Source organism: Pholis gunnellus (assembly GCF_910591455.1).
Source record: "Pholis gunnellus genome assembly, chromosome: 8".
NCBI lineage: Eukaryota > Metazoa > Chordata > Actinopteri > Perciformes > Pholidae > Pholis > Pholis gunnellus.
Genome location: NC_136534.1, coordinates 7,721,912 through 7,744,514, shown reverse-complemented (window position 1 = coordinate 7,744,514; position 22,603 = coordinate 7,721,912). Strand labels below are relative to the sequence as shown.

The following is a 22,603-nucleotide window of genomic DNA, read 5'->3' as shown; positions in this document are numbered from 1 at the left end:
ATAAACTCATGTTTACAATGTTAACTGAGATAATAAATCAAGTGAGGAGTAGGGTCATTTTATCATAGACTTCTCTACAATCAGACTTTTTGCAACCATAAGGGTCGCCCACTGATGGCCATTAACAAAATGAACACTCTTTCCATGACTGCCCATGGCAGGTATCTGCAGGTATCCATTCCAGTCTGCATACTACCTCAAACAACCTGCAGCAATAATGTAGCTTAGCCTGTATGCTGCCCCACAGGCCAGACCGAAGGACATATGCGAAGCACTCGCAGCTCCACGTCTCGTTAAATTCGACGCTTTGAGGTAATACTGGAAGCCAAAGTGTTTCAACACTTTTTATCAACTCAGATCTTCTGTCATGTGGACTGTGGCTGCTGGACAGTTAGATGTACCCCATGTGGACAGCAACATGGCCACAGTAACTGTTCAGAGAGAAAAATCAACCTGAAACTATAAAAGTGTGGGGGACAAAAGAAGGATTTACCCAGTAGAAATAACACCCTTGACTCTACGTCTAAATCATAGATTTCATGGCGTCGTCGTTCACCATGTGAGGAGATGATTGGCTGCAGCCCGTGGCACAGCTGTGTTTTCGCAGTACCACACAGCTGCTGCAGGGCAGTTGTAAAACCTCAGCTCTCAGAGTAAACTCAGCTTTGTTTTAAAACAAACTGTGGCTCTGCAGCCCTATCTCTTTTTTTCTTCTTCTTCTTCTTCTTCTTCTTCTCCCCATCTCCTGTGTCAGTTGAGGAGACTGAGTGGTTCCACATGGGAAAGCCCAGGGCTTCACACATCCGCCTGGCTGTGGGGATGAAATATGCTGTCTGTACATATCATCACATCATTAGGCCCAAAGGGATCCCTGCGATGGATTAGAAGCTGTCTACCTGCGAGGCTCGGATGAATTTATGAAGCACTTTATCATGATGAAGCATTAGTGGAACACTCTTGTCTCTTTCCATTTGTGTTTATCTGTGGGAATAATGATCGTTCTCTCTCAGTCGCTCCGTCTTTATTTCCCTCTCCCTCCGTGTCATTTATGTGTGTGTTCTGACCTTTGACCCCTCCCTATTTCTGACGCTGCTGGTTATCAGCACAAGATGAGTAACGTTGTCTGAGCCTCTCTCTCTCTCTCTCTCTCTCTCTCTCTCTCTCTCTCTCTCTCTCTCTCTCTCTCTCTCTCTGCGTCCAGCCGCTTGAGCCGTGCGTGGGAGGCAGCAAATTGTCCATTAAGTGTTTCTGCTGAGGCCGAGAGAAGATTTGATATAGTGGGGAAACAAAAGTAACATGTACCAGGAAATTCAATTGTCTCTCTCCCAGCAAGTTTTGAGCTTTAGTTCGACTTCCCCACCAAATCACATGAAAGCGGTTCAGATGACGTTTAAATCTGAGGCTGTCGTGCAGCCAGTCTCCTTTAGCCTGCACAGATTTGTTTAGCCGTGTTTATGCGAAAGAGCCTTCGTGACTCAGACTTGTTTCCTCAAACGATGCCGTGAGTGCCACAATAGACGGAAGCTACCTCCTCCTTCTCACAAACCTGGTGTGCTACTACCGGGTGTGCGAGTAAGCATAGGAAACACTCGCCTTCGCTACAGTGTGAAGGTCCTTGACCCTCGCACAGCTGCCGTTTATTCATGCAGTGAAAGTGAGGGAAGCTGAGGAAGGTGCCCTCCTGCTCCTTCGGCATCAAGAGACTCCAAGTGAGAACAGAAGTCCCTGGCAGGAAGTCCTCCGTTACAAACTAGAGTTCAGAGGTTGTGTTTTTGATGGTCAGCTGAGGGAAGCCAGGGGAAGGTGAAGTCACTCTCTGCCGGGTCATTGCCAGTCAGGCCTGATTTGGCCGAACGGAGATCGTGTTACGACGGCAGGAACCTCGAAGCGGCTCTCAGGCCTGGAGGCTCTGCTTCTCACCCAACCACATAGGGCATCCTCTGTTCTCTGAGGAAGCCCGGCTGTTATCGAACCCCAATGCACAGCACTCTCCTCTAACAATGCTAACTAAATCCCCAGTGCAGGTCAGGTTTACACTGAACTCTCAGAGTAGACGAGTGAGCTCACAACGCCCGTGCTTGGATTACTGAGCACAAAAGAGGCCAAATTTGCAGCACCATAACTCAAAGATTCCTAGCATTTTTACTGTTTCCAAGTTTTTATTCATAAAAGCACGAAGTAACTTTGTGTTATCATGTACATCTCAACGTGTCCTTATTAGTCTTGATTGGTTTTGGAATCGCTGCCTTTTTTTCCAATATTTGCAGCGATTCATGGAGAATTGGTAACTTTCCACAGTTGTAAAATCCTGGTTTATTGCATTGTTTTGGCATCTTCAAAAACATGGATGCATTACTGCACTTCCTTGCTTGGATTGTGTCTTCACGCTAGTACCTGTAGCAGCATGTCTACACCTACGCAGCCCCTGGTGTTATTTTAAAGCTGTGCTATTTCTGGTCTGAGAGCCCGCTCAGTCTGGGCTCTCCGCTATGGTTGGTCTAAGACGACCTGTCTAGTTGCATAGGTGCAGTTTATAACAGTCGACACGCACTGTGTTGTTGATGTAAGCACCACACCGGAGGTACTGCGCCACCCCTTTCTGGCAGGTCGGAGCAAATCATTCCCCGTCACAGTTGATACAGACAGATTATTTTAGCGATGTCAACGTTCATTCAGCCAACAGTCACACTGGCTGCAAGCCACTGCCAAGAAACACTGGTAGGCCTTCACAAAGGAGGTGAATTGTCCATTGAAGTGTTCAACACGGCTGGCATCAGTGTGAAGCTCCGTCATATTTTTTGTGACACTCTCACACCTGCCTGAAATGGATCTCGCAGCCGCCCAGCCCTAACTCTGTTGCACCGGCACTACGGCTAATAAAGGATGTCACTCTTTTTAACGAAGACTAGCAGGGCAGGGTTTTTTTTTTTTTTTACAGCAGTGGAATATTTGGAGTTTAATTTTCCACTGTTTTTGTTTAGTCATGAGAGGGTGTCCTCCCAGTTACAGCTTTCCATTATTAACCTGGGGCAACTGGAAAAATAAAAAAAATAAAAATAAGTTTCCGATGCTGTTGAGAACGATGCCAGGCCACAGAGAGTTCATTTATCTACGTGTCTGACAGCAAACATATTATTGGGTAACATTGCGTTCTTTATTACAATAGCACATAGAAACCAGGAAAGAGGAAAATAATTACCTGTCATGTTTTTACAACTGCAACTAGCTTTACACGGCCTAGTTCACAGAGATCTTTAATTTTTGGAGCCAATTCTCTGTCTGGACAAATTGTTCCCCTGCATGTCTTCCTGCCTCCTCTTATGCTGCACATGTGTGGTTATCTAGACTCAAACGTTTGACTTAAAAGGAAAAACAGAAAAATATTCATTGGCAGAACTGTTGACACCTGATCTTTTGTCAGCATTGAGACATTTTTTTTTTTCATCAAAAGTGTAAACCAAATGAAATCTATTCAATTAATTTTTCTTTTTTTTCTTTTTTGCAAAATTAAACCCAATGCATTTGGATAGCTGTCACCAAAATCAATCTGACAGGTTTGTAATATAGCATGTGCACATGCATTTAATTCAAAGGAATTACCTGTTTATGTGTTTCTGTGCACATTCAGGTTCTTTACAATTTCTCGGTTTCCCAGAAGTCGGTGCAAGTAAAAAGCAAGCTACCCTTTTGAACAGCTATAAATAGCAGCTTGGTGTTGTCTTGTGGTATAGCAGTCGGCCACATCCTGCTTCTGAGATTCTCACATTGCTCACAGAGTACATAGATTAAAGCACAGAGGCCAGAGTTTTACCTTTCTTCTCTCTTTATCACTCGTTTCTTCAGAATGGAACATCATCGAGCATGCCGATGGAAAATATTAGTTGATAACACGCAGCAAAATAACACCGCAGTTTACATGTGGGCGGAGGAGACGTCACTATTTTTTTTTTTCACCATAACTGAAAAGAAGAAAGGAAGCCACTGCTTTCCCTCTGAGGAGAATAAAGGGTACATTTGTGGTTTTTTGCCGGCGAGCTGTTGGGTTTTCCCTTCCCTTCTTCAAAATTACCTTGGAGCTGTTTTCTCACCTCGGCTGACAGAGAAGAGCATGGACATTAAAAGTTTGATCATCTAATTTTTACATGTGCTCGCTTGCACTTCCTTTATGCCCTGCGATGGCACAGCTAAAAATAACCTCAGCGTGTAAATGCATGTTTGGCCTGGAGCGGAATAGAGTTGAAAACACCCAGCAGTGTTGGCACAGGTGGGATTTTTCCAATGGGAGTTCCTCCTGTTTAGGGAGGTGAGTCCCAAGCAATCTGTTTGTTTGTGTGTGTGTGTATGGGGGGGGGGGCCTACTTCTTTAAAAATTGCAATCTGTGACACATTATTTATGTTGTTATGTGCGTATTCATTTCTGTCTCCATCCTTACAAATGTACATATTGCTGTGCGGTTTCTGCACTTCATATCCCATAGGTCAGTTCAGCTGACATCAGCAACATTGCTGTCAAAGATAAGTTAGCATAGCCGTTCAATATGGCATTGTACCGACAGCATTGAAACGGTTGAGTATTATAAGGACTCGTGCAGATGCTTCGCCAATCGCCAAACAGTATCTAGTGATAACAAACTGCAGGCCTGTGGGCCTCCGAGTGGGTGGACTTCCTGTCTCGGCTCCCCACTGCGGATGGTGGTTTCACCAGACTTTCTCTCCCTCTCTCTCTCTTGCTCTCTCTCTCTCTCTCTCTCTCTCTCTCTCTCTCTCTCTGTCTGCATCGGCCCACTTTATCTCGGCAAGCTTTATGACTGAGGGGCTTTCTTGTTTGCGTTGAGCTACAGGGCTCAGGGTCCTCGCCATCTTCACAGCCACTTCCCTCTGTTTTGCCAAAGAACACAGAGCCGATAAAGGCAGGGGACAGATCTGTGTCTGCCCGACTGTGGGAAAGGCGCGGGCACAGGAACTAGTGCAGGAAAGACAAGACGATGACTTCAAAACAGAGATGTGTGTACGGGGCAGATAGGAGTTTAAAAAGGCTGGTATCCACAGTGATATGTTTGGATTGCAGTATTTTTCAACTTGACGCCATCTACGCCGAGTATTCAGTGCAGCTTTGCCTCGTGTGACATTATTTATTGCAGGCTGCAAGCACTAGAGTAACAACGTCTTCAGTCAAAGTTTCATGTGTAAATGCCACATTTGATGTGATTTCATTGGTTAGAGGCAACTTTTCAAATCAAACACAAATAGAACATGTCTCCCATTTCTCTTGTGATAAGTACTTCTCTAGCCCCTTCGAGCTGTGGGGCAGGGCAGTTGCACACTTTGCCTGGTTGAAAAATGGCAGCGATTCAAACTGTCTCCTGCAAAATGACATTCCATAAAATGAAACTGTATTCTCAGTGACGTTGCGAGGGAAAATTATTTTCTCCCGGATTACAGTTGCAGTTCTAAAGGCGTAGTTAATGTTGTAAATTGAAACAAAACATAAAAATGACTTGGTTATGTTTAGTAAAAAGATCATGGATTGGCTCAGAATAAGTATGTTTGTAACATTATTTAAGTCACAGACTTAAAATGAGTCTATGTCATCTTCAGGTCTCACACGGGACACAAACAGCTGTCTCCTGTGTGAAAGTCCTGTGTTTGTTTGACCCATTCCTACCCACATAGAAATCTGCGGAGTAGAATAGAAACGTATTTGTGATACGTGAAAAACAGATACGTAATCCCTCAATGCAGTTTCGTTGTATGGGAACGTCATTTTTAGGACACCAGACTGAAACTGACAACCCTCTTGTCATAAGCCTTACCTCTGTAACCTCTAGGCCGCCTCTCTTCACTAAATGTAATAATGATCAGAGTTGCCATTCAAAGTGACAAGTTGATAATAATTGACGACTTCTTTTTTCTTTCCACAGTTAACGAGATCATCAGGAACGACCTCTCCAGCATTTCCGTGCATACTCATGCATAGACCTCCAGAAGTCTTCTGCAGCAGCACACACACACACACACACACACACACACACACACATGCACTCAAACAGAGGACAACAAAAAAACTAGAGCTCCAGATGATGAAGAATACATTGTTGACCAGGATCTCCCACCTGACCATCATCCCCATCAGCTCGAAGGCTCGCTGCAGCTTCACAATGACAATCGCTGGCAGACTCTATATGAACAAACAGATGAATGTTATATTTACATAAAGGGAAGTGAAATCAGGGGCAACGTATACGGCGACACTTGCCTTAATTCACAGCAGATGTTGTTTAGCGGACCAAACAGCTCAATGAGACTGAAATACTTCTATCGTTGACAAATGACAATCTTCATATCCAGTGTGATCTATATGTTAATGCATGGACAGGCTAATGGGACAATAGGTGTCATGCTTCATCACTTTGGTTCATTTGTTTGTGCAGTCAGTCCACAACAACCGAATTGGTGCCTTACAGCAGTGATATTGACAGCAGACGACGGCGGCAGTGACACAAATGCAAATGGTTCATTGTAACCCAAAGTTGGACGTTTTTATATGACTTTTTTGTATCATTTCAATGATTTGTTTACAGGGAAACAGAATAAAAGGCTGGAAAATATGTAGGGAATCTGTGAATAGATTAGAAATGTATTTTTTTTTTTTCTCGCTTCCTCATTATTATCTCATTGTTCATTTATACTGAATGTTATTGTATGATATTCTTTTGTATAAACATCTATTTGAAAATGTACTCATGTATGCCTTATGCTTATATCATGCAGTTTGCTATTTAGTTTTCAATTTCTCTCTCTGATATGACTTCCTGCCATATGACTACCATTTCTACTACCCTGTATTATGCTTTTCACCTTAGTGCCTTTTTTTTTTTTTTTTTTAAATCCACCTGCCCCGGTCTTCCAGCCCTCCCACCCACACCATGACATAATGATGCACAGACAATCAGAGAAAAATATAGCACATATCCTATGACAGCAGTCCCTGGTTACACAGGCTTATTGGGGCAGGTATCAGAGTTTTCTTCTCCCCCAGCTATAAGAAAGTTGAACAACGGTATGCTTACCTGCTGAATTTAGATGAGAATACTCCGGGAACAATATAGATATTTGTCTGTTACTTCTTCTGCACTGCAAGTTTGCATGTAAATAGGCACAGGGATGATCTGCGCGTGCGGCAGGTTCAGTTTTACTCGTCATTCGGCCAATTCCAGGACTTGGAGTTGGCAGGACTGTTACTTACAGCTGGCAATAATTGATGTGCTTTAACCAAAGGATTTTATCTTTGGTGAAATTATTGTCCAAGTTTCCTTTTTCTGTCGGAGACTTTAGCGTAGAGCGGTTCCCCGTACAAAAAAAAAAAAAAAAAAACATTATGCACTTTACCGTAGAAACGGAGCAAGTTTCCTTGCTTCCAGACCAAATATTGTAGATTGATTTCCACTGTCGTGTCATAAACGTATCTTCGTCAACTCTTCTTTCACACAGCTGCAGTCTTTTCCATGTTATCTGTCTTTTTGGAGCATGCACAGAGTACTAACATTGGGGATCATTTAGCTGACAGTAGCTCACAATATAGCTTCCTAATACATTTCCGGACATATAGTATAATAGCATGACTAAACTGTATGAATAAGGTTTCTATTTTGTGCCTTACTCTCTTTCTTGGCTACAAGATAGTTGCGACTCTATAATGCTTTTCTCTGTAGGCACAAGGTGAAACATATTTCTCTTTAATATGAAATATTTATGAAAAATGAAATGTGTTTTAAGTGCATTTAATGTGTTCTCAACAATGACTTAATAAATGGCATAATGGTGACCATACATAACCTAAGTTCTCGATCACTTTGATGTTGTATTTACGTGTGAGCAAGTGCATCAATGATTAAAGCCTTTTCAAAGTACTTTTTTTTTTACTTAAAGTAAATGCTTTTCTTTAAATATGTTTTAATGTTTGGAGTAGATTATTTGCAAAAACTTAGTTAGTTCTATGTGTCCAAGATAATACATTTTGTTTCAAACTAAAATAGTGAATCATTTGGTAATGGATTCAGTATTTCTCCTCTAAAAGCATTCTTTGACCATTACATGTTTGGCCCATATGGCTATGCTTTAGTTTTAAGGTCTTCACTTTAACTTGGCTGTGTGATTTTCTTGTGTTATATGGCTTGACCTTAGTAAACCTCTGACTGTTCCAACCTGTACCTATATCCCTAATAAAGCCTGAAATAGAGACATTTCGACATTGACAAGAGGAGCGAAAACTTTTTTTTTCTTTTATCCCAAATACTTTTTTGGGGGATGCACAAAAATATAGTGTACCACAGATGTTTTAATTAATATTCACATGTATTTATCCATTTTACTTTATTAGCGTTACTATTGCTACAAAATAGTTGCAGGCACTCTGTGTTTTATATCTTACAATTTTTCCTATGGGATTTCCAGCAAAGAGGGCACTTAAATCCGTCAACAGATGGCATTTGGCATTCCACTTTTGTTTCAAAGTGAAATACGAACAAACCTACCACTGTACTTTTAGCAGGATGAAATGCAACAAGCTGCTGATCTGCCAAGTACAAGCAGAGGCCTGTGTGTTTTCCGGTGAGTATTGTTAGCGGTGGGTAGTTATGAGTGAAACGGCACAGCGCCATGGGAGCTCCTGTGTACCACCTGCCAGTCCTCCAGACTTTTTCCATCCAGCAAAGTTATGAAGCGCCCATCCCCATAGTGACAGAAGGCAGGCCTAGGCGGTGCTCCCCTGTATGACCGTGGTAAACCTAAAATAGCCCCACTATTTACAGATGCAGCCACGCCCCTTTTTCCTAGCACCCTGTCCTTCTTACCTTGATCTTCCTCTGACGGCGCCGTACCCTTTGACACAGTGGCGAGATGACCCCCGGGCCATAGTTTCCACTGAGGCAGCAGTCAAGCAGAGAGACTAACTAAAGCAGTGGAATATCCATGATATGAAAACAAATGGAGCTTCAAAATCTATTGGCATCTGTTGAAAGACTGGCATCTACTTTTTGATGAGCAAAAGTTCATAACCTGCACTCAGCAATACAATTCATGGAATACTTTAAAATCATTTCACATCACTGCATTATATTCTGTTCATAATATTTCAGTTGTAAGAGTGAAACACTGAATTATGCATGTGCTAGACCATTAAAGTCCATCTGAAATTTAATTGCTTTTTTTTCTTTTCTTTACTTCAACATACACATCTGCTCTTGAAATCATTTGTCCTGAAATCATTCACGAGGCAAAAACGCACCGCTAACCTCAGTTTGTAGGCTAGATAGCTAATTAACTCCTCAGCTGCAGTACATTAAACAGCATACAAACATACCTGCAAATATCACGTGGGTCCGGTTAGATGCTGCTGTGCTCCTTACTCCTCAATAGCACTAACAACTAACTACAACTCAAATGTGTTTGTCTCTCATTCTCCTCCAGCAGGCTGAGACAAAAGACTTCCTTTTAATCATAAAAAAGCTACTAACGACACAAAAGGGATGACAAAATATGACTTTCTTTACAATATATAATGAGATACAGTGTGTTTATTAGTGAGCTATAGAGGTGCTGATTTGGCAGATTGAGTTACCTTTGGACCAGCCCGGTCTCACCCGGCAATACTGACGCTTGGGCAGAGGTCCTTGGCGTCTCGATACCGATGCACAAGGCACCCTTTTGCGTCGTATGAGACGCACTGGATTTTCAACTAACTCCAATGTAAACCCATCCATATCAGTAGTAGACACTCAGAGCAGTGAAAGTAGCAGAAAGAGGTCCTCTAAGGGCGTGTGGGCGGGTGCCTCATGCAAACACAGGACTTGTGCTCATATCCTGCGTGAAACCGAGTTAAGTGATTTGACAACGTTGTGTCACGTTACGCCGCTGAGTCATAGCTTACTCCACAAACATACTTATTTTAAGCTGAACCACAATTATTTTTGTAACCCTGACTAAGTGGTTTTAACCGCCGCCATTTAACAACATTAACCACGTGTTACAACGTTGACCGAGACCGTTTCACAACGCTAACTACGCGCAGACCTTTAGGGTCAAGATACTACGCAAAAAAGGCGTAGCATTTGGCCGTTTCCTCTTGTTTCTGTTACACTAAGCTCAGCTAACTGTCTCCTGTCTGCTGAATCTGTTGTTTTCATTTCTAAGACTGACAATCACAGTTTAGCTCTATGTTGTCTTCGTTTTTCAGAGTGACAATGCCATGACTGAGTGGTGATCTGACTGACTGAGTGGTGATCTGACTGACTGACTGAATGAATGACTGGCAGACGCAGCATCCCCCCCCCCCCCAAGCAGTGGAGACAACAACGCAGACATGCAAGAAGCATTCCCTGCTCATGATGATTGCAGCGCGTGCCATTTTCTCCCCAGGGTCCGCATGCTCACAGCACCTGGCAGAGGGCACGACTCAGAAGTTTCATTGTATGGATTTATAGCGTCTTTACGGCCCTGCTTCCTCCCCCGTTGTATTCCCACAGAGCCCTTGATTCGGGCTTTTATAAAGTGAGTGCATAGGCACAGCACTGGAGCTGCTGCCCTCGTCTCTCATCGGCCATCTGAAAGCAGTAAATCCTCAGTATACCTCTGTTATGGAGGGCATGTTGAGAGAACCATGGGGGTGGCTTTAAGAGATGCTTAAAGAGATGATTGCTTGACCATACTTGGGGACCTTTGATAGTTTTGTCCCATAAGCCAGTCCGACGTTAGATTTTTGAATTCCCTTGAGCCACTTTTTGGTGATTTCTTTTTTCAGAGCTACGTGTCAGATGACTATAAACAGACCGTCTGATCGATTACCTTATGGGTGATAAAGAAAGAAGATGAGGACCACATGTGTGTGTGGAATCGAGCATGTGTTTACATGTGTTTTTTAAATCTCTTTAGGGTGGGGTTTTTGGTGGGGGCTCCACAGGTGTACACCGACCCCCTTTCATGGGACCGTTTCACGTGTGACAGGACCAGCAGATGACCCGCTGACATGGTCACATCGTTGTGGACCCACAGACAAATCACCTTTTTAAAAGACACTTTAAGAGACCTTCCGAAAGGCAACCAGATGGGGGCCTGGAAAATCTTGTGCCGTCTTTTATTCTCCATCTGCGATCATTCAGCTTGATTCGCTCTCTCTCTTTTGTGATGCGTGAAATGTTGTGCAAGGATTTATACAAATTTAGCAGCGGGACAGATGTTTGAGTAACAGACGGATGTCTCTTTAAAGATGAAAGTAACACTATCGACTAAATGTAAAGAGGTTGCAGTGTTGACATTAAGTCAAAGACCTCTATGTATTGTGTTGCAGAGAACTCTACTGAAGTGAGCACGCTAACCTGCAACCCCCCACCCTTTTGTCAAATCCATGGTCTGTGCACGTTTTCATATTGTGTTCATTGGATTAAGTCAAGTGGCACAAACCAGAAAACCCTTTTGTTTAGTCTTTCCCGCCGTCGGGAAGCTGCTTCGCCGGGAGAAGAGGAGGCGGCGGCTCCGGGAGACGGAAAGACCTCCAGTCAGCCGTTAGGTTGAATTCAGCCACAGGGAAAACCCAGCACTCGACCAGCCTGCTGGGACTCCCGGAGCTGGGGTTTGTGCCGCGGTAGCTTGATTTGTGTTGGGTTGGGATAAGTCTCCTGGAGCCACTGGTGACTGGTGACTGTAAATTAAGTTATTATGTGTAGTAGTGGTGAAGTGCTGCCCCCTATTTCTTTGGAGCGTGTGTCTAGACATTGCACATTGCACCTTTTAAGAGTCTGTTTGTATGATCACAACACGTGAGTACTCCACTCTCCACATCAACGTCGACGTTTTCATTATCCCTTTTACTCTGAGAGCTCTATTTCTGCATCAAAAAAAGAAACCCTCCAATACATCCAAAGCAATAATTCTTCCATTGTTTGCTGTAAATGTTTCGGCACACATGCAGAATGTTTACGTTGAAGTACATTGTAGCGCACATTAGGGATGCTCTTAATGGGCTACAGTAAAAGCCCTTGCTAGTCAAGAGTTCAGGCAGGTGCAGACTCTTACAGTAGATAAAGGAGCCTGGCACTGGAGATGAGTTCACGACAATCACTGTGAGGCTTTTAGACGCCTTCTCCAAGCTCAATCTTCATTTCCCCTGACACTGATTTTGCAATAAGGATCCGGAGAAAAGGGGAATGTCCATCTATTCATTTTAATGATCCCTCATTATTGACTGCTGGCAGGGAGGGGGCGGGCAAAGGTAATGATTCTTTGTCTTTGCTAGCCAATCACTCCTCTTAAAAGAATCAGACTCTAAATAAGGCCACTAATGGATGCCCAGTATGACCTAAAGCTGACCCCACATGCAACCCATGCGAACTGACTTCCCGACACGATGGAGTGAGAGTTCGCTGCTTTAGTTATTTCTCTCTTGTTAGTGGTTTGGTTATGATTTGCCCAACTAGGACTAGGGATTATAATAAATAATGTCCAAGCACAAAGTCAAAGTGGACTATATTGATTTAGCGTTTACGTCACCGAAGCCATAGGCTTGATTTGGGGAATGTGTTTTAACTCAAATTGTTAAAGCAATAGTTTACATTTCCATCGCTTTCTTGCCGAGAATTAGAGGAAGATCAATACCACTCTCATTTCTCTGGTAAATATCAAAATATTAAAGGACAAATAGCAGCCTGTTAGCTTAGCCTAGTGTAGAGAATGTAAACAGGGGGAAACAGCTGGTCTGGCTCTGTCCAAAGGTAACTAAATCCACAAGCACCTCTCAAGCGCACTAATTAGCACGTGATAAATTGTTTGTTTAATCCGTACAAAAACTTGAGTCTGAATACAAGATGGGTTTTATGAGGTGCCGAACTATTTCTTGGCTGGTAATGTAACTTCCTTGAGTCTCCACTGGTTCCCTGTCAACCTCACAGTGACGACAAGACCCTGGGAAGTCACTGCGCCCAGCCAAAAAAATACAGATTTTACTGCCTTTGGATAAGTATGAAGCTATACAGCAGGAAAAGTTAGGTTAGCTTGGCATAAAGACGGGAAATGTAGGAAAGAGTTGGCCTGTCACATTATATTTAGATATATATCGCGCAGTAAAAGTCGCAGGAAGTCACTGCGTCCCACCACAAAATAGTCAAGTGCACAACCAGCCATAAAACCATGACTTGTTTTTTACTCTTTTGTTTTCGAACGGCTCAAACAAGCAACATATACATTTAACGAGGTACTGAATTCTTTACCTTTGAACAAAGTCACTCTAGCTGTTTCCCCTGTGCATAGCAAAGCTGCATGCTGGCTATAGCTTCACACTGACTGTGCAGGCTGTTGTATTAATCCTTTAGCCGTCAGCAAGAGAACAAACAAGCAAGCATTTCTCAAAATGTTGGATTATTCTTTTAAAACACTTTCCCACTAAACTTTTTCAAATACAGATATGTTATCTGCACCCGCAGCATGTTTATCACATATTGATTTGGATGCCTTCAGCGAACGACGTTCAAAGCACTTCGAGAGAGTAATCCAACATTTTAGAGCCCCAGCAGACATTGATGTATTTCCTTTTTCTGACTGTATCTAAGGTGTTCTGTTTCATATATAAGGTCACGCTGTGTGCGCATATACAACGAGCACTGATTGCAGATAATTTAGCCTTTCTTTTAGTATTAATGTAGCCTATATGTGCGCATCTCAGCCAGTCTTAGCTGTCATCAGTCTGTCAAGGTAATGAACCCTACTTTACTGCAGCCTCCAACAGCTCTTTAAGGCCTACTTCACACCACTGAAGAAATACACTCAGGTATTAGTTCTTCTGCCTGGATGCTCCGCTGGGTGATGGGTGGGCGGGGATGTTATTAGGAGCATTCATCTACAAGGCTCCCCAAGCCATACTATTCTGAAACTGACCACAAGACAACCCTATCATCCTCAAAGATTACCTGTCTCCTGCACTATATATGAATGTTTTATCATAAAAGCTTTTCTTTTTTGCTAAGTGCCTCCTTGAGTGTTTGCTTTTAACTTTTGATTACTTTATGTCTTGTTGTGAAGAAGAAAAAAAAGAAAAAGGCCCGGCCCATTTGAATATAATGGACTTAACGGGAAAGGTAGTCTCTCTTGCTTCATTTAAAGGATATATCGCGGTGGTGTAATCCAACACAGTGGGTGTGAAGAAGTTTGCACAAAGCGATACTGTGTGCGTCGTGGAGTTTTGATCTCAACATTGTCAAAGTGGGCCAAGCAGGTGGAGCGAGTCAAGGGAGAAAACAGACATGACACAATCGTATAAATAAAACAGTGTGACGGGCTTTTGTATAGGGTCCATATGTCTCCGTCTGTGAGGAAATATAGGATGTCATGCATTACAGTGTAAAAAGACTCATTTACAACCATTAAAAGCTGCCCGATTCAACATCTCTGCCTTTGATGTGGTGGCTCACATCTCATTTGGCTCTTTTTTATATATGATAGCTGAGTTTCTCTTTTATATTGCCTTGAGTCCTTTAGAAGAAAAACTGTTTTTTCTGTCGTTTGGTCTAGACGTGAGTCCTTAGCCCCCCCCCCCCCCCCCCCCCCCTCCTCCTCCTCCTCCTCTAGGTTTTTACCAGACGTCGCGTTGTGAGAGGGGAATGGTCGATTGCATAACGGAAGGCGAGACGTGATCGTTCCTGGCCTTCTCACAAAATTCAATCATTCTCCGCATACTCCAATCCCATGACGGCCTATTAAAGAGCAGCGAGGGCTAGGATTTCCCCTCATGTGTTTTAAATTGAAATTAAGGTCACAAAGTCTGCCATATGCATGAATCAAGGAAGACAAGGAGCTTGGGGGGGAAATGAGATATCAAAAATAGTTGGACTGAAGGAGAGTAAGAGAGAGGCAGGCAGAAAGATAAGGAAGACTCCTTTCTCTCATTATGGTACAGTCATCCTGCCACCCACATTCACATTGGTCCACCTGTCTGGATCTCAGTGCATTCGTATCATGGCATTATTCTTAAAGGGAACCTTTCATTTCTTTCAGTTGTTTTATTAGACAATTTCAGAGAAAACATATGTATTCCCAAACTTGAGCTTTTGCGAAAATCCTCTCCAAACAGGTCTGCTGCTTTTAAACTCAGCACACCATAAGTCATAGAAAACTACTGGAAGAGATAAGGAGAGTAGGTGAAGTGTGAGACACAGGAGATGATGACCCCAGATGTTCTCTGAGGAACCACTGGGATCTGAATCAGACTCTGACTGGCCTTCAGCTCCTCATTCCTCATCGTCCCCGAGGAGTGGAGGAAGGATAAACACACACACACACGCACACACACCTACACACACACACACACACACACACACACACACACACACACACACACACACACACACACACACACACACACACACACACACACACACACATTAATACTTACATGGCTAAGACACTCTGATTTAGTGTGAGGAGGATATGATGCAGACACGACTCTGGTGACCCGGGTGAACTATCCAGAGACATGAATCACTCCTCCTCCTAAACTGAGGCGCAGAAATTACTCTATACTTTTGAAAAACCTAAAATAAAGTCAAAGGGAACCAAGAAATGAATGAACATGCTCAGGGTTTTCAACCGCATTGAGTTTAAGGTTTTGCATAATCCAAAGGACGTCCAAGATCCATGCATATATAACCACAACCTTCTCTCCACGACCTATTAAGCAAATGTGACTTGATCCAATAAATGGAGTCATTTTTATTGTTTATTCCTGCACATCGAAACTGTAGTACTTGAATCTAAAAGTTGCAGGTAAGATGAGCGCCTTGGTTCCTCCTGAGTGTCTTTTAATCATATAGTGACATCTAGTGTTGGTTTTAAAGGCGCGCAGGCAACCGATGCTCATGCATTTTTCAATGACGCGTCATATGAAGATTGTGTGCGTGTATTGAGCCAATACTTGCTTATTTGATTATGACGGGCAAAACAGTAGACCATTATTACATGATAATTTGTTATATATTGAAAACAAAGCCATCCGTTTCTCTCAAAGGCAAACCAGGGGAATACATAACTATTTGTATTCATATGGGTTGGACTATTAATTGGAAAATAATATAGTAAAATGTTTATTAGACTTTGAACAGTCGCAATCAGATCATATAATAATTCATAGATATTATTTATAAAGTCAGAGATGCAGTCAGAGATCATTCCAAGTCCAATGTTGACCCTTTGTAATCAAACATCTATTGGCACATTTAGCCATGTTTTTAGAGCCCCTCGTTCAAAAGTGACCTTTTCGACTTCTTTCTCGGTTATGTCACTTTAACCAAAACACACAATGGAAGATATTTAAAACAAACTGATGCTATTTGTGTCTCCCCCTATTGCCCTATCTACCATTGACCCTGCTCTGGTACTGTACTTGTTGCCCCTGTAACCTCTCTACTCATGGGTATAAAACCTTCTGCCCTAGCTGACAGAGGATAAGGAGAATGTTTATGAGGATTTGCAGTACAAGTGTTTAGGCAACCATAAAACATGTTTTATTTGGTATTGTTGAACAGTTTCTCCACACAAGTAACATATACAAAGCAAGCTAGAATGTACAACATGTACACCAAAAGAGTCAAAATTAAGGCACATTTTAAAGCCCAAAGTACATCAATCAATTATACTTCCACATCATATTAACAGTTCAAGTAAACTGGCTTTGACCTCTGAATTGAGAAGGAATTGTAATATGCTCGACAACAAAGTGGTCTTGTGTGATCTGACACGTTAATAATGTTGAGGTCATTTCATCCTTGTGCTGAGCTCCGTTAGTCAATACAGACAGACATCTGTATAAAACATAAACCATCTGACTGAAACAACATCAGGGAGTGATACTGTTGTAGGTGAGCAGCTCAGGTCTGTAACAATAGGAATATGTAAAGCTCACGACTGCAATGCGTTCAGTGCATCAAAAACAAAGCACATTCTTTTTCAGTTTTGTACAGCAGTGTTTAACTTAAACATATTTATTCACAACATTGGACACTTGGTGTTGCAAGCATCACCGGACCTGAACAGTCCATAGACGCTGACCAATGGGAACATGGACACGGCACCAACCATGGAGCCCAACTGCACTACTGCTCCACACCACACGAGGGCACTGTGGCCTTCGTCCCTCAGAATCACCCCAATGATGACCTTCACGTAGGACAGGGAGAGGACAAACAGGACCCAGGCCAGCACCTGCATCACAGAAAAAGATCAATGTTATACCTTGCAATGATCTGACACCCGGTCCTTGTTATTCAGTTGCAAATCAAACACGCAAAGTGTCCTAGTGTCCAACTCAGTGGCTTTCAATGGGTTGCCATCAAGAACAGGTTGGGACAGGATGTTTTCACTCCTATCAAAAACTGACTCTGTTTACCAGCTAGCTCCTCCTCTCTAAAGGCAAGGCTGCCTGTTTTTAGTGACTGAACTTCCTGCATTCTACTCATTTATACATTTTCTGATAGTCTCATTATTTTAGCAATTTAGTTTATTGTTTTGCTTAGTTACTGTTTAGCACTTTGGAACTCTGCTTAGAGAGCTAGATATATCATAGGGTGGTATAGTATAGTATATATCAACAATGATGATGACTGAAAATATGATACATCCATAAGGAAAAAAATCGGATTTGTTTGGTCAGAAGCCCAACAACTTGACTTTCCAAAGCTCTTGGGGTCAAAATCTGTCAAAGCTTTAATCTTTCTGACGTTCATCTCGCAGTCTTGCAAGCACATCTTGCTTCACAGAACACCTCGCCCTTTCTTCCTGCTCACTTGCCATGTTCTTTCCTTAGGTATTTCTTAAGCTCGTCTTTCTCCACTATAAACCTATATTTTGAAAGAGTGTGTGAGCCCATTGACTTTTTATAGCAGTTACATCGCAGCATGATGTTTGATTACGCTGACAAAACTCATCGCTCGCAAGGGGGGGTGATCGTATAATACAAGAGCACCAGCTAATGTGCACATGAATCGACACGTCTGTGAGGGTGCACGCTTTCCTTAGAATGTTCACAAAGTTGGCACAAACATGGTTTGACAGTATTGTCTTAATCAGATCAGCGATAGAGTTGACACAACTTGATTTCAAAACCTACCAATCACACAACACTGCAAATATGTGTGACTATGACAGGCGGATTGCACTTTCAATCTTGTATAGGGTGAACCAATTTCAAGAGAGAACATGAGGTTCAAAACTAACTGCTATAAAGTGGCATTTTGCATTGTCTAAATAAAACATCTTTATTTTCAAATCCATTGGAAGAAAGAGTCTTACTATGACTGCAGTGCCAGAATCACTGTGGACCAGCAGGGGGCAGGGACTGAGAGCAGCCATGGCCATGATGTAGCCTCCAAATCCAGTCCCAACCATGGCCAAGAAACCCATCAAGATGAGAGACCTGGAAACAAAATGTGTGCATTTTCTGTTTCAGTGAACCGCTTCAGGAAACCCACTGATGCGAGTGTCAATGGTTTCAGTACTTTAAATCTACAATTTCAAGTCATCTGTAGGAGTTGCAATTATTTGAATTTTATGTTTGGAGGAGACCGAGAATCTTTATAATGTAATTCCAGCAATCATACGTACCTAATAGGCACGAACATGGCGATGAAGCAGGCCACTGGGTTGGCAACAGCTGCCATGGTGGCAGCTAGATGGTAGGCCTTGTTCCCATAGGGCAGACAGGAGTAGGACTGGACTGAGGGCAGCACTGCGTTGGTCAGAGCATTGACCCAAGCCAGTACAACAAAGATGAACACCACCTCCAGACTGCTATATGTCCCCATCCCAAAAGAGCTCCTGGGCTCCCTCCTAACGTCTTCCAGTGGGCAGATCATAGGCTTCTGCTCTGGTGTCTGGGCGTGCAGGGACAGACCTTCCTCTCTCTTCCCAGAGGCCAGATCACCACTGAAGTACAAGTCATTTTTTCTCTCTCGAGCCACAGCTGGGTGATGGTTGAGTAGGACGAAGGCTACAAGGCACACAACCATCATGGCACTGAGGAATATGAAGAAGACCTGGGCAGAGAATTTAGCTGGCTGGTAGACAGCTTCTAGCTCTCCACTGCCAACAGTAGAGTTATCTGCTATTTTGTTGGCGGCATCAGCCAAAGTGGCGTTCTGACAGTGGACTACGCCAACACCTTGAATCAGAGCCACCAGTGCAGGCACCAGACCGCTGAGGCCTTCGCCTGCGAAGTACGTGGTGAGGTACTCTGGGCGAAGCCGCATCATGAAAGGCAGAAATGTAACAGAGGAGGTGCAGTCCACCACAGAGAGCAGGAAGCTCAACACCAGCAGGGGTACACTGTGCAAAGAGGCCGCTATCGTCACTGTGTGCCTCCAGAAGAAAGCCAGCAGGAATGTAGCAACGATCCCCAGCCCCACGATGGAGTAGATGATCAGCCGCTCATCCAGCACCCCGGGGCGGAAGCGGTGCATCAGAGTGATGAAGAGAGGACCTATGTTGGCCATTTGGATGATGACTGTGAGGTATGATGGCAGATACCAGCCCTCTGGGATCTGCGGTACGACCAGGGGCAGCTCCACCCACATCCCGTTGATGGCCACCCAGGAGCCCATACCGAACAGGCAAGCCAGTACGTGAGTCAGCAGCGACATGATGGATGCCGGAATGTGGTCAATCGGGAAATGTAGACGTGCACAATCTGAAATACAGACGCAAGATAGGATAGTTTTATTAACTTCATCAAAATCTGGGAAAAGAAATGTTTCGTTTTTAACTGGCAGCTGAAAAATTGGAATATGAGCCTTTCACTTTCATCTAGAACTCTGTATATAAAACAAAATGTACAGTTATTGTTTAGTAGAGATGTTGTACCTTGGAGGGAGGGAATACTTTGGATGAATACTATTTCCAAAGTGCTCTTGAGTGTGTAGGCCTTTTGTCCCATTTGAAGAAAATATCAAATGGCCAGAACACTGGCTAAATTAGCATCCACTCAAAAATGTAATTACTTGGCTTCAAAAGTGGAATCTGGAGTTGTTTAGGATTGATGTAATGTGTGTGGGTCATGAACAAGATCAAGAATTTACAGCCATGCTAGCTGTAGACACCTCTGTGAGTCTGTTTCCTACTTAGAGGGAGCGGAGCTTTTAGCTAACGCCAGCCTGCTAACAGGCTCTCAATGACAAAGTTGAAATGCTGGTGTTTATCTCAGTAATGTTTACCATGTTTACCATCTTGTAATTTTGCACGTGAGCATGCAAACGTTTGCGTATCAGCACTAAATGCAAAGAGAATGTTATTGCGGTTTTGTATTATTTAGTCACAAACCAAACAAATTAAAATTCTGACATAATGATAGCACTGCATGTGTTGGACATTCTGAGAGTGACATGGATGTATGTACCAATTTTCACAGCAATCCCTCAAATAGGACCTTAACCAACATTGCATCCCTAAAGCTATAGCATAGCTAAAAGGAAGGGAAACAAACTGTCTTAGGAATGGTGTTTGCTAACTACATTATACCAAAAATATCAAAATAAAATTCCAGTTTCAGTGAATAGGCATAACTGAATGTCACATAGGTGTTACTGAGAACAAAAGCATGTCCCCATGGGGCTGGGATTGACCTTCCCAGTCTCCCCTCCCTCTGTCTCTTACTCCATCCCTGTCTCATGTGCTTTGGTAAGGCCTGACCTTTCACACACTGACACACTGCTCCCATAAAAGCCCCATGTGGTTGTGACATAAACAGACATAATAAAGGGACATTATTGTGAAGCTGTGGAACAAAACTACATCAACACTGTCATTGGGACTTGCTCTAATTAAAACCAGAAACAAATAGTAAACTCATTTATACTATACCGAACATTTACATATCGTTGTTCTGTTGCTGAAACAAAAAAGGTCCTCAAATACAATCAGTCATCATTGTATCATGTATTGTCAGTATTGCTAACTGTGCTGGCTACTCTTCAAAATCTAATTTCTAAAACTGTACAATCATTCTGGTTCCTAAGAGTTAAGCCTGGTTGTTCCAGGGTAACCAGGAAATCACACAACCGTCACTTCCTTCACACAGACACCTTCCACAGCTGGTGTCAGGAGATCTCATCTTACCTCGGTCAGAACATAACCAGAAGGCTCTCCTCTTCCCTCTTTCCTTTCAAACAACGGTCACTCCATTGTGATCCCAGTTGTTTTCTGTTACCTCAGCCGCAAGCGTGTGTGAGTGCGTATATATGTGTGTGTGTGTGTGTATGTATGCATTCCCTCCCCCTTTTCTCCTCCACACCAACCCACACCAACCCACCAACACAGGCTTACTCTACTTCCGTGTCTGTGCTGCACTTGACAGGGGAGGGGCTGCACAGGCGCACATGTCCTGAAATGACACTTCTATCCTATTGGAGAGCGCTTTCAAAAATCATGCAGCCATGTGCTCTGTGTGGGCCTGGCAGATCAGCAATTGGAGGAAAGGGAGTCACGGGACAGGCCTCACTGAGATTAGCTCCTCCTTTTCCTTTTCCCTCCCCCAACCAGCATACGACCTTGTGGCCTGCCCTCCTTCGCATACACAGGCTGCAGTGTGAGTGAGAAGAGTGAACCGGCATTTGGTGTCCCACTCAATGAAGTGATGTACGAGATATTACACATAACACACCGATTGTCCCTCTAATCCTCTGATCCCTGCCTCGGTTTTATTTCTTTTGGCCTGCTTAGCCTCGACTGGCTTCTCCCTGTGCCAGCAGTTCTTTTGTTCAGGCCATTATGTTGCATCTCTAGTTTCACAATCATCAACACAAAGGCGGCAGTTTGAAAGGTTCTGCAGGGCTTCTGGTTGCCTCCTCTGACCACCTCCTTCGATATACTGTAGCTATCCTACCAGCAGCAGTGATATGACTGCTGGGACCACAAAGGCTGTCTCCTCTGTCCGCCGGCTACCCTGACTGCTGCTGATGAGCCTCCTGTCATCGCAGCAAGCCGGGATGCTTTCATTAATAGCATGTATGTAAGTGAGGAGCTCAGCCTGGAGGATAGTCAAAAACTATTGGATGGTTGAAATTCGGTACGGACATTCATGGTGCCCAGCAGATGATACCTTTGCTCTAAAGAATTTGATTACAACTTTTGGATGAATTGCTACGAAATGTGTTGCAGCCATCCATGTCTCCCCTCTTAACTGTGGTGATTTTTTAAATGTTTCATCTTGTACCATCATCATGCAAACTTTAATTATATTAAAAAAGTCATTATTATTATAAGACAGCTGAAATCAAGAAACATTCCCAAAAGAAAAAAGACACACACACCCATTAATTTGTGATAGTCTTGTCTACAGAGAATCAAAGCATCTTTTGTCAAGGTTGTCAGCTAACAAAACATCAGGAGTGAGAGCTGACTGATAAGGCTGAGAATGTATACGACTCCATGTTATGTAGCAGACTGATCAGGAGCACTGCACAGGCTTATAGCATTATTTCAAAGATTCAAGAATATTCTTTGTGAGTTGAAAATAGTGACTATTGTGCATTGAACTGAGATTGCTACCTTTATTTTATATCATACAACTACACAC

At 43.1% G+C, this 22,603-nt stretch overlaps 2 protein-coding genes across 2 annotated transcripts in view; one reads left to right on the top strand and one right to left on the bottom strand.

Annotated features, from left to right (window-relative positions):
- LOC306700088 (nuclear factor of activated T-cells, cytoplasmic 1-like) overlaps positions 1-7,791 on the top strand; it is a gene marked incomplete at its 5' end in the record, with an annotated part of 57,982 nt that extends 50,191 nt beyond the window's left edge. The window contains one exon of the mRNA XM_079164988.1: positions 5,922-7,791. Within this exon, the coding sequence (XP_079021114.1) occupies positions 5,922-5,977 (56 nt within the window). The 3' untranslated portion in view covers positions 5,978-7,791. The remainder of the gene's footprint in view (positions 1-5,921) is intronic.
- An 8,739-nt stretch (positions 7,792-16,530) lies between these two features.
- On the bottom strand, positions 16,531-21,355 carry LOC306700428 (riboflavin transporter 2-like). Its single transcript, XM_079165446.1, has 4 exons — positions 21,145-21,355; positions 18,640-19,720; positions 18,328-18,451; positions 16,531-17,241 (listed from the first exon to the last, which is right to left on the bottom strand). The coding sequence occupies exons 2-4, from the start codon at positions 19,671-19,673 to the stop codon at positions 17,026-17,028; spliced, it is 1,374 nt and encodes a 457-aa protein (XP_079021572.1). The 5' UTR covers positions 19,674-19,720; positions 21,145-21,355; the 3' UTR covers positions 16,531-17,025.
- Positions 21,356-22,603: the final 1,248 nt, after the last annotated feature.

Excerpts from the sequence above, each read along its gene's own strand:
- LOC306700428 (XM_079165446.1), bottom strand. The coding sequence starts at position 19,673 with ATGTCGCTGCTGACTCACGTACTGGCTTGCCTGTTCGGTATGGGCTCC. Across the intron at positions 18,452-18,639 it reads GCCATGTTCGTGCCTATTAG|GTCTCTCATCTTGATGGGTT; the intron begins GTACGTATGATT and ends TTTTGTTTCCAG. Across the intron at positions 17,242-18,327 it reads ATTCTGGCACTGCAGTCATA|GTGCTGGCCTGGGTCCTGTT; the intron begins GTAAGACTCTTT and ends TCTGTGATGCAG.